The following is a 12762-nucleotide window of genomic DNA, read 5'->3' on the forward strand; positions in this document are numbered from 1 at the left end:
CATGTAACATTCAGAGATCCTCTATACTTTTGGATGGCCTCCCCAAGAAGAAGTTGCTTTTACTTGTAATTCTCTTGGGCTTACCTTTGTTCTCTATCATCTTGCAACACCACTTGCTGGGTCTAATAAATGCCAAGTGGCCCTCCTATCACGTGTGTGTGTGGTCTACTCGCATCACAACCTGGTCTTTGAGACTCGATTGCATACACTTTTCACAACACAGAAATGGTAGATTGCAGGGGGGTGTGTGGCGCTATGGAGTCTGTATGCAATGCTGCATTTGGGGTTGCAACCTTCTTGAATTTTGCTGCGCCAGAATAAACTCCAACTCTTAGACTCTACCTCTCCACCCTTTTGGAAGAAGACAGGACAATCAAGGCGCTCTCTCTCTCTCTCTTTTCCCGAACGTACAATTCTAGCCTCCACGCCACGCTCTTTCTGACGCTCTTTCTGTTCATGCTTATCACTACTTCCTTGTCTGCTAGATGTGTAGTAACCACATTCGCATCCTCTCTCTCCCTCTCTGTGTATGTCTCTGTCTGCAAGATTTATCAATCGGGCTGCATTCTCCACATTCATATCCTCAGTCCTACGCTTAACAAGGCCTAAAGTTGGCTGCCGGAAGCTATATTCGTGTTGCATAATCAAGACAAGAAGTCATCGTCTTGCATGTGCACAGCCTGGTGGCTTCAAGGCAATTTACAGTCTATCATCCTGCACTGGTGGATTCCAGATGTAAGACTTGAATGCACTAAGATTATTTGCAACTGCTTCTCAATTAGCTGCCCGCAAAATTCAACCCATCTCCACACATTTTCGTCGACGCTGAGGGTCTCGGAAAAGGATCAAAGCTAATGGTAGAGAAAAGCTTCTCAAGGCTATGCTTGCTCAACGAAGCCAACCTACCCCGTTTGTACGCCCAAGTGAATTATCAAGCCTTCCATTTCTAGAGCGAGGTCATGAAAACAGTTCATATTTATTCGTTTTACTCAGCAGTTGTATGGAGGAGGTAATTTTAAAGGGTTTTGTCTACTTTCGATCTGCAGACGGTGGACTGGGGTTATATGTCCAGCCTTAGCCATGACTAAAACCAAAGGAGCAACCAGAAAGGATACTCGAGACGAGTTGGCTTTTGGCTTCGCGACACCTAAAGTTTCTTCCTCATCCAAAAGCTGGTTGAAAGGGCAAGCCACAACTGCAAGGCATGTCCGGTCTCACAGGTAAGTGAAGTCAGTCATATCTCAAACTGGACCTATATACATCGGCAATTAGATGCTTATTTGCCGTGCACATAGTTTGATCGCATACAAGTTTTCATCATGTGCATACAATGGAGTTCCAAGGTAATAGACGTCTGTGTGCACGTGAGCAAACACTTTCTAGGTCTCTGAATCAGTCTTTGAGTAGTAACTTGGCTGTTCTAAGAGATCAAGTTAGTTCTTGACGATAGGTCCTTGCTAGCTGTGCAACCAAGGTCTTCCACAGTTTTTCAAAAAGGAACAGTGGAACATGCATGGAACATCTTATGGGGAGTGCCACTCAAACGCAAGGCAGTGTATGCAGCACCACGTGATAGTATTCTCCAGCCATAACAAATTTCGCCAAAGATAACCACTTTCAAATACTCTTGGTTGGACATCTTCCCTGATATCATATGCTGGTAGGCCAGCCATCAGTCTCTAGCTACCAGTATGGACGCCTACAGCATGGTACATGATCTAGGCCAGGTGTGGATTTACACTTGTGAGCTCATTAAAACCACTTGTGGAGTCTCCCTCATGTTTAAGCTTGGAGTAATTTGATAGAGATCACACTTGATCAAATTGCTAACAAGAGTGATGCAATAGGGTCCATCCCCGTGTGAAGGGCCCACTTCAGCTCTTTCACAAAATTATAAAGAATGACTATACAAAGAAAAAATGAACTTGATGAAGCGATCCTTCTTTAGTTAGTTTTGCTTCATGTCATCTGCAGTAGTCACCCTAGAATCCTAGATGCCTGAAGCCAGCCTGAAATACAATTCCAAACGTCTGAAAATGTTAGTTATTTATCATCCTCCATGTGTGACACTTTTAGTGTGTCTTAGTGTGTGTGTTTAGGTGGGAACACTTTCACACCACCCAGCATTTAATAAGGGTCAAAGTTTTAGTTGTGTACATAGGCCATATATACTGAGGCCTATCATTTGTACTTTTATATCTCATACCATTGATCTATCTATTCAGCTTTGTGTACTTGCAAGAGTTCACACACACACACACACACACACACACACACACACACACACACATCAAGCTCCATCTGCTATAGCTGCTGGTTCTCACTTCCCGACCTCCATTATCCAATATTGGTATGAGAGCATCAAGATCCATTAATGCTGTAGAAGAAAGAAGAACGCCAGTTTTTGGTAGCCGCTTGCTTGAGCTCAATCTCCACTGGCTGCTGCAGATGCCACTGCCTTGTAGCCAACATTGTTGCCATGTGCCACATCATCACATGTTGTACACTGCCCAACCTGCCGTTCAACACTTCTGTGCCTTTCCCTATATGCCACCTGGCTTGTTGTGCCACCTCCTGGCCACTACACTGCTGCTGTTCTAGTCACCTTGTCTGCATGTCTACTCTAGCCTGCTTCCTGGCCCTCCTACATGCATGTTTGACCTTTATGCCTCGTCTTGTGGTCACCCGCTTGACACTGCTCAGTCCTGGCCTGATGCACAGCACTGCCTCTATCTTATCCTGAAGGGACACATCTATTTTTATTGAGCATCATTGTCGTGTCTTTGCCAGCCACATTTGGCATTCGCATACCTTGTCTCGAGCCCATGACCATGGCCACCATGCTAAAATGACTTGCTAGGTGTCTAATGATGGGCGCTATTGTCACAAGGGGGCAACATCAACATCGAGGAAGGAGTTTTACCCCATGAAATATTTAAATATTTAAACGTTTTAAAAATTGAAAAAAAAATCTGATTGGAACCAAACACTAGCCATGCACACACACGTGCTAAGATCTTTCCATCACATATCTCATTTTCTTTGTTTAAAATAATTGTGCTACAATGGCCTACATTGTGGGGTACTGTGCTTGGATTTTAATATGAATGATTTGTATTCTTTTCAATATTTTCTTTCTTTGAGATTCTCCAAGGAGTTGTATCTTTTAGGGAGATTTTGTAACCAATGCCATGGCCTTTGAATTGGCCCAAGAGCCATACTTGGGTTTTGGACCCCTGCTCATGTGCACTACTATGCCTTTGAGCCATGCTAGCTTTTGATCAACTTGTGAGCCACATACATCCACCTTTGAATAAACCCCAACTTTAAGTCCCCGAGCTTGTTAATAGGACATACCATGTTTGTGCTCCAGTTACAAATGTCTTTCTACCTTGTATATCTCCTATCAGAATCTCTTGTATTGGATTAGACATCGTCTCTTTTAAGGTTAGACCTTTCCATTTCCTTTTATGTTTCTTCTCTTAGGTTCAATCACAGATGATCTGAAGGGGGGATTGTTAGTTAATTGGCATAAATTAGCCTTGACAACTTTTTCGCATGAAGAACAAGATTGTAGGTGGTTGAGTCTTGCAATGCCATGGCTATCCTAGCTCTTTTGATAGCCTCCTCTTGCTATTGAATAGTGATAGAAAGTCTAATGATCTACTTTTCAACTTTAGCATTTAGATTTGTTGAAGCCAGTCTTCCTCCTCGGATAGGATGGTAATGACCTGATTAACCAACAATTACAGCAAGTATAAAATTCACATGAACTGAAAACACACACTTTACCACTTTAATCATGGACAATGGATAGCTTATTGGCCCTAAAATTGGCGTCCCTTGCGTGTTTCTGGCACCCCTTGCGTATTTCTTTATCTTCAATTGCAAATGGATAGAGTACAATTGAGATTCACTAATCTCTTAGCTAATCCAAGTGCCTCTTGCTGTCATAAATGGCTAGCAAGCCTTCAAACCGATTTCCTATTGGTTTGCTTGGGGATTTGCCTTTACCCTGCTCCTTAAAAGACAAATTAAGCCTCAAATCTAATATGGACTGACTAGCTTTCTAAATCTCCTTGAAATTCTTTAATTTTAGTTGGTTGGAATTGAAGTCTTAGACCCTCAAATTTGGGCACACATCTTGAGGTGGTTGTCAAACCCTAATTTTTGCTGTAAATTAGGGTTTATAGCAAAGAATTTCCAATATCTCTACCTTTGATGACTTAAATGGTTGAATTTTATTGAGATAACTTGAGAGACGACTGTAGGATGAGAGAGAATGTTGTAGCGAGAGAAATTTTAGAGTTTCATCGTGCGATGAGAAATGTTGAAAAATTACACCAGATTGATTGCTGTCTCCTCCTTTTGCTGTCACTTGTGCTAAAAGGACCTTGGGCTGTTGTCACTTGCACCTAGAGGGCTTCAAATTGCTGTCACCTATATTGTAGGACTGCTCCCTAGTGGCTGCAAATCACATTAGCAATATCTCCTTGCTCTCTAATAGTCCCCTTCTCTTTCACAATGGCTGGAATATACTTCTACTAGCCCCCAAAAACGTTTTTTTCACTTACATGAGTAAGCTTTGCCAAGTGGCAGTCTTCTAATCCCATTTTCTAGCATTATCCAGCTTATTAAATTAATTTTCAGAATATTAATTTTAAAAATTTTGCCTTTCCTTTTCCTTCAAATGATTGTATTTCTCATGGTCAAAATGGAGTAGGTGTATCTTCATCCAGTGCATTAAATGGACAAAAGAAACGTACGATGTTTCCCACAACAACATCCATCACAAATCCATTTAGGCTCCAATCTATCCCTCCCTTATCTTCCGTTAGCCTTTAGGACCTCTATATACTTATTTTCGGGTGCTGTACTTGTGACAGAGGCTTGACCTTTCACACATACACTTTCGGGCTATCCCTCTGGGAGTGTGTCCCAGACATATTGTCACGAGGACATGTATTTTTGAAACCTCACTTAACATATGGATTAATTTTTAATCACATGGTTAAGTGAATGTTACACATGTGAGGTGTAATTAGGGTTAGAGTAAATTTACGAGCCCGGGACCCAAGGAAATCACGGGATGTTAGGCAAAAGTTGCTATAAGTAATGTCGCATAGGTACTTGGTGGTATCTGGTGCTAGTTGTTGGTCTAGGTCATTCATTTGGCAATAAGTGTCAGTTGGTGACACTAGAGAAGTGGTGCTTAATGGTACTTAATGCCAATTTGATGGTCAAAGATGACGCAAATAGGCGATTTAATTATTGGCCAGTCAGATTATTTTTCAGGGCATCGAAATAATTATTAGATTAATTTTCAGTATTTAAAGACTGAAAATTAATATTTAATTATTGATAATGCTGGAAAAACCATTTGGGAAGGATGCTACTTGTCAAAAATACCCATGCAAGATTGAAAACATCCTTAGAGGTTGGAGAGGGGCATTTTAGTGTATTTAGCCTGCAAGAGAGGGAGAGGAGATGCTGCTAGTTTGATTTGTAGCCATTGGAGGACCTTTTGAGGCAGCCAGGGGTAGGAGAAGACCGATCAACAGCAGGTGACAGCATCTACAGGCTGTTGAGACAGGGCAACAATAGTAAATGACTGATTTTCTTTAGTTCTTTGCATCTACAAGCTGTTGAGACAGGTCATCAGCAGTAAGTGACAAATTTTCTTTAGTTTTTCATAAAAAAAGTCTGAATTTTCCCTCTTCTCAGTATTCTCTCTCATCTCCCAGTCTTTTTACAGCCTAGCTTCGAAGATTACAACATTGAGATGACCAGAGGTTGAGAAATTTCAGATTTCTTTGTTGTAAATCCTAATATGTAGCAGAAATTAGGGTTTAGCAATAGTCTCGAGAAGCGTGCCAAAAATTGGAAGCTCCAATACTTGGATTCAATAGGGCTGAAGCTGTTTTCATTCAAATTCAGGTGGAGGGACTAACAAATCAATGAATTTGGGGCATTTTCCATCTCCATCAAAGCAGTTAAATGTCAAATGACTGTGCGAATTAAGGGGAAAATCAAATTGAAGACTTGTTACTCATTTTGGACTGCAAGGGGAGTTGGAATACCGAAAGGGATTGGGAAAATCCCATTGTGCATCAACTTCTTCTTCAATTAGGTTAAATAAATATCGAAAGGAGGGCCAATTTTGGAGCCAACAGGGTGTCCAATGTCCAAGATTATATGGTAAAGTGTGCATTTCAATTTTGTGAATTTGTTAATTACTGTAAATAGTGCTTAATTAGGTTATTTACCACCCTATGGGAGGAGGAAGATTGGTTTCACATTCTCAAGTGTGGATCGTTTGGTATTGCAGTTTGCCTCTATGGCATTATCTAATGGACCATTCGATCATTCTGTAGTGCCCTAGGTGACATTTGGATAAGGGTATCATGTCCCAGTGCCTCCACTTGCACCTATGGTATCATATGGAGCTATATCTATTTCGGTACCTATGCAACAATTGACACTGATTGGACATCAATGGCCTATTTTTGCCTTTTCATCTTTATCTCCTCCTTCTTATCCACCACCACCATCATCTTATCCTCCATCTTATCCCATCGATCAATCTTCCTGGACACCTCATGATTCTAGTTTCTTATTCTCCAAGTATGCATTTAATGACAAGACTCGTTTTAACGGGTCAAACTATACCACTTGGTCAAATTTGATGAGGTATGTTTTAGACTCTTAGAACCTATGGGATTTAGTGCAGGAGTTGGAAACCCAACTTGATCTCGCTCTTGTTCCATACGAGGTTGTCTGCTCATGGAAGACTCGTAATGCCTCTGCTATGGTCGAGCTTTTATAGGGCTTGTTGCCTAAGTTTCACTCTTAGCTTCAACATTTCGACTTAGCATCCGAGCGTTAGGCACACTTGATTGATTGCTATGCGGCTTGGGATAGGACCTGGGATAGGACCGGTTGCATCAATTTGGATCATGAGCTCCAAAATTTCAAATTCATAGACAAGGATGACTTGAAAGTCAAGTTGGCAGAGTATTGGCGTGTCCTCACTGAATTTTGAACCATTGGGGCTCCTAAGTCCTTTAACAATTAGGTCATCGTGCTCCTTAATAAGCTGCCAAGAAAATATTTCCATTTTGTGCAGCAGGTGATTTCACAGTCTTATATGTCAACATTTTATGAGTTTGAGTGTGAGCAATGCATTACGCACGGTTGTTCGATCAATTTCATAACACATCCTCGCTAGAGGGGGCTCTGTTACCTCTTCTCAGAGGGGACAATAGGACAAGGATAGACAATACTCAAATTAAAATCAAAGTCGAAATAGGGCTAATGAATCCCAAGGAAACACTCAATCTACACTTAAACCTGAATGGTAGAATGTACCGAAAAAGAAAATGTATTGTCAACATTGTTAAAAGGTTGGCCATTATGACGACGAGTGTTGATCTAAGGCAAGAGGCACACAGCCAAAATCCAAGAATCAGATCTGCGCACCCCAGTTGGGTAATGCCCAACAAAAGCATGGTGGTAGCAAGCCTTAGCAGGGGTAGTGGAGAGGCCAGACCCACATTGCGAGCGGTCCATTGTCCTAGTCGGCGAACTACTCAACTTCAGAGGGTTTGTTTGATTGGTTTGCAGAGGCCCATGTCGTCCCCTTAGAGACATTGGATGCAAGTCTCATTCACATCTATGAGTTGCCTCTTGATGAGGTGCTTGCCGAGGCCCACTTGTCATAGCCAAGCATGTCAGTTATCTGTTTGGCTTGTGGACAATGGAGCTATTCATCACATGACTCCTAGAGTGGACATTTTTATTTCTTGAGCCCCTGGAGTCGGGAGTGTCTATGTAGGAAATAACTCCTAGGTCAAGATGCAAGCCCAGGGTCGCATCAGTTTTTCCATCGACCTGAGTCTGTATCTCGCATCGCTAGATGATGTCTATCATGTTTCTCAACTCGGGGTGAACTTGTTGTTTGTTCAATAGCTTTGCCAGTTGAGGCAATCAATTTTCTTCACAACGATCATTGTCGAGGTCCTAGATTCTCAGACTGGTATAGTAATTGCTCGTGGTACGAGAACCTAATGGCCTTTACTACATGACATACTTTCTTACTAAGTTGACTGCCGATAATTCGGAGTTCCATTGCTTCCAGGCTTTGGCTACTACACGGGAGCCTATAGACTTTGAGCGTATTTGGCATTTTCACTTGGGACATCTTGGTTATGACTCTCTCTATGAGCTATCACGTCAGGGGATGGTTGAGAGCCTTCCACATCTAAAACTATCTAAAGAGATTCGTAAGGCATGCTAGATAAGCAGCATGGTACACCCTTTTCTCAGCAATCTATCACTCGTTCTATGGAACCCTTCAAGCTCATTCATGTAGATCTTTGTGGTCCCACATCCACTGCGGCCTTGAATGGTGCACTGTAGTTCTTTTTGGCAGTGGATGATTTCTCTAGATACATGTGGGTATACTTCCTTAAGCACAAGTCCGATGCTTTCACTTATTTCAATGCTTGGGTATTGCTAGTTCATAACTAGACATGTTGTCGTGTGGGTACTTTGCGGAGTGATTTTGGTGGTGAGTTTACCTTTCATGAGTTTTTTGAGTTTCTACAGGAGTAGGGCATTGCATGGGGCTTACCTCTACTAACTCCCTTGTATAGAATGGAGCTATAGAGTGTAGGAATGTCTCTTTGCTTTTCGCAGCAGAGCTTCTTGAGCACCTTTGGGCCGCTGAGGCTATTAACATTTTAGTGTACATCCTCAACCGATGCCCAACTGCTACGGTTCCTAAAAAGACTTTGTATGAGGCATTCTTTGGCCCTCAACATGTTATTTCTCTCTTTAGAGTTTTTGATAGTCGTGCTTATATGCACACTTCTGATGACAAGATAGGAAAGTGCATCCCTTGAGCAGATCTCTTGATTTTTGTGGGCTATTTTTCTGAAGTGCAAGCCTAGATCCTTGGACGAACAAGGTGATCGTTCAGAGGGATGTCGCCTTCGATGAGAGGGATATGGTGTAGTTCTCTGCATTGGACTCTTCTTTCTCACCTTTACTCACATAATTTGAGATCGTGTCTACTGAGCTAGATCTACTACCCACTCCTGACCTTCCTCTGTACTGGGCCCTTCGTCCTTACCTTTGCTCACATCATTTGAGATCGTGTCTAATGAGCTGGGTCTACTGCCCGCTCTTGACTTTTTTGCAGATACTTCAGCTCTTAGGCCTTCTTTGCGAGACCCATTACCTCATTGTACCAGCAAACCATGCGGGATTCGGGGATCCTTTCAGTGGATCTCACTTTGGAGTATAGTTGTCAGGTACGAAAAGTATGATACGGTACGGTACGATAAAATTCGGTACTAAATGGTACCTTTAATTTTATAAGGTACGGTACAATATTAGTATGAAAAAAAATTAACTTCATTTTTTTAAAAACTATAAATAATAAAACACATGTTTAAAGTGAAACTAGCAGTGCCATTACAAAATATGCTGAATACATGAGGTAAAAATCCCTCGCAATCACATGCAAGCATAAAACATGCAGGCAATGGTACAGTGTACTAGATACATCATACAATCATCAATGAGTGAAACTGGATATAATCATCAGTGATAGTACTAAGTAGATACAAAAAGGTGAGACTCGAGAGAGCTGAGGCCTAGAGGCTAGGATGACTCATGAGGCATCATCATCATCATCATCATCATCATCATCATCTGAGTGCTCATCAAGAGAGTTTGAAGATGACTCCTCGTCATCGAATGATGAGGCACTCTCATACTCATCCTCATTGATAAGGTTACCATCATCATCAAATGATGGCTCCCTAGGCAATGACGGTCTAACTGTAGGCAAGGGGGGAATGCCATCATCAAGAACTAGACGAGAGCTACTAGAGCCCCGCCTCATATATGTCTGCAAACCACCTGAACCACCCCTCGTCAATCTCGGAGGGAGTCGAATGACCATGCCCCTGCTGGCAACTCGAACTCCTCGCCCATGAGCACGCTGACTACGAGTGTCACGGGTGCCTGCTACTATGAGCTCTCTATAGAGCTCTGCAAAGATCTACTCCTCATCGACCTCCTGATATACACTCGCAAGAGTATCGCCCATCAACTTGAATGTATCAACATTCACCTACATAATGCACATAAGATAATAGATTATAAATACTAAATTGTTGAGTATATTACTATAAAGTAACAAGTTGAAACCAACAAATTTAAAAATTAAACTTGACTTATCATTTTATGGTAGGTGTTTACCTGCTTTGGACTACCCATACTCATCATGGCCTTCATCATGCGCAAGTTAGTGCGGCAATAGACTAGCCGCTCTAACTGTCGTGTGCTAAGACGATTGCGAATTTTCGTGTGAATGAGAGAATAGGCACTTCAGTTTCTCTCACATGTACCCGAAGAGCAATCCTGCGCAAGGACTCTCATGGCCAAGGGCTGAAGAGTCTCCAGCGCATATTCAAAATTTTGCCACCAAAATAGAGGCTTTACAAGTGACTCCCTTCTCCAACAAGTGGAAGAAGAAAATGCCACATGTCCTCTCTGATCTGGATGCATCCAAGCTCCTCTAGGATTGTGTTGTGGTAATCTATGGGGACCACACGAGTCAAATATGCAAGCTGATCGGACCGGAGCTCTTTGTCATCCATGATCGTCGGCAACTTGTAGGCCAGATGCACCAATGCTGCAAAACCATGGATGGGCCTATGCATCCATGCCCATCTCCTCTCTGCTATCTCTATGATGTATGCACGCTGAGAATCTGTGATCATCGTGCAAGTTCGTACCTCCACCAATGCCGCTCTGAAGAAGTGAACGAGAAGGCCTATGGTGGACCCCTCACAATCAGTCATGGGCAACACCCTATAAAAAGGGAGTCTCGACAATCACAATGGCATGGACTTTCTGCCAAAACTGCTCATCAAGGCACAACCGCTGCATGGCTTTCGCCTCCTCTGTCTCATGCTCATTCCACTCATTCCATAGAGTGGACACCACTGTTTGGCGTAGGGCGGACCGCACCTCATAAAGCCGCTCCAACAATAATCACATATAAGCAAACCGAGTTGAAGAAGGCTTCTTCAACTCAAGTTTGCTATGCTTGCGATACATCGCGAGCACCTTCACCTTCACCGTGAAGAAGGTGACAACAGATGTAGCCTTGTGTACTACCCTCTTCACTCATTTTGCTTCCCGATGTCCTCCATGAGCAAGTCCAAACAATGACTTGCACATGGAGTCCACACGATCGAAGGAAACTCGGCCTCAAGCAAACCGCCCATGCGCCGACAATTGGATGCATTGTCGGTCACAACTTGCACCACATTCAACGGGCCCATCTACAAGCACATTATACATGGCACATTATAAAAGCTTCGGGGAGAGATGAATCATGAATCATGACTTGAAAATTCTAATTATGATTCATGAATAATGAAAGCAACTTTAAAAAGACAATGTGTACCTCAATGATAGTGTACCGAATGTGGTGGTACATGAATGGGCCGGTCGTTTTTCTTCCCCTCTTGCCGGTGTCTACGGCCCGCAAAAAATATGTGCCAAGTGGACATGAAACGAGTATGCCGATGATACCCCGTTTCTTACGGTCACTCCATCCATCGGTGAGAATGGAGCAACCGTATTTTGTCCATGCGGCCCGAATAGGATCAAGGGCTTTATCAATCCTCTCCTCTTCATCAATCTTCTTCGTCCTCATATCATTGTATGAGATGCTACTCCATCCTTCACATGGGCCCACATTGGTGATGGTTCTCACCATCTTCTTCCATTGCTCATGCTTTAGGATGTTGAATGCAAGATTGCACTCAATCACGGTGCGTGTAATCTCAACATTGGCTTGTCGTTGCCTTTCTCTAAGAAAGGCAACCGATCCACGTGTATGAGCGGGAGCTTGAGAGAGAGAGGATTGCCTCTCCGGTACCACATGAGCCTCTAACCTTTGCCTTTTGCCAATGCCGGAGCCCGAAGCAGATGTGGAGTCGGCACCACCAATGGTGGAGGCCTCACCCATATCGGTCAAAGATAGGCCTACATTTGAGGCTTCCTCATGAGTAGGCATAGGTGTAGATGCCGCCACCGCTGATCCGCTACCTCCTCCTCTAGTGGATCCCCCTCTCATCTTGGTGAGAATCTCGTTCGCAATGTGTTGAGGGATCGACTTGCACGGAGTGACTTGCCCCCCCGTCTTGGAAAGATGTTGGAGAAGCCGGGTTGCACCACTTGTGTAGCTCTTCTTGCAATACTTGCATATCCAATTGTGGGAGTTGGTCTTCTTTATGTCCCTCTCCACATGGATGGCGTGCAAGTTGAAGGCCGCATGCTTCTCGCGTGTCATGGTGCCGAGGCGAGGCCGGAGGCCCGATGAAGAGGAGAGAGTCGAGACTTGTCACTCCGATCGCGAGTGATGCTTGAAGAGGAAGGGGATGGGGGGAAGAGAAGGGAGTGAGATGATGCTTGAGCCTTGAAGAGAGAGGGGATCGGGGAAACTTGGAAGAAGAACGAACTTTGAAAAGGGAGAGGATGGGAGGAAGACTCGAGAGAAGAGGGGAAGAGGAGAGAGGAAGAGGGAGCTTGGAGGGGATGGGAGCTTGATGCAGCCTCAGAGTCTTGGAGACAAGAGGGAGGGCTGAGGAGAGAGTTGAGACTTTCAAGAGTGTGTGACGTGTCACATGTGTGTGTTGCAAATGATCAATTGTGCCCAAATTGCGCCTTTTTCCCCAA

At 43.3% G+C, this 12762-nt stretch overlaps 2 protein-coding genes across 8 annotated transcripts in view; one reads left to right on the top strand and one right to left on the bottom strand.

Annotated features, from left to right (window-relative positions):
- The first annotated feature begins 176 nt into the window (after window positions 1-176).
- Window positions 177-12762, top strand: part of LOC148038110 (uncharacterized) — a 53915-nt gene continuing 41329 nt past the window's right edge. For 2 of the 7 annotated variants that reach the window (XM_087669115.1, XM_087669122.1), the window contains exons 1-2: window positions 177-956; window positions 1047-1220. In XM_087669115.1, the coding sequence (XP_087525241.1) occupies window positions 1081-1220 (140 nt within the window). In that variant the 5' untranslated portion in view covers window positions 177-956; window positions 1047-1080. The remainder of the gene's footprint in view (window positions 957-1046; window positions 1221-12762) is intronic. The other 5 variants (XM_087669121.1, XM_087669118.1, XR_015689055.1 and 2 more) reach the window with 3 other exon arrangements.
- On the bottom strand, window positions 11435-12376 carry LOC148038111 (uncharacterized). The gene has a single exon (XM_087675560.1). The coding sequence runs from the start codon at window positions 12374-12376 to the stop codon at window positions 11435-11437; it is 942 nt and encodes a 313-aa protein (XP_087531686.1).

This window comes from Lygodium microphyllum, chromosome 3 (genome assembly GCF_053477565.2).
Source record: "Lygodium microphyllum isolate KBCC chromosome 3, Lygodium_microphyllum_v1.1.10, whole genome shotgun sequence".
Lineage (NCBI taxonomy): Eukaryota > Viridiplantae > Streptophyta > Polypodiopsida > Schizaeales > Lygodiaceae > Lygodium > Lygodium microphyllum.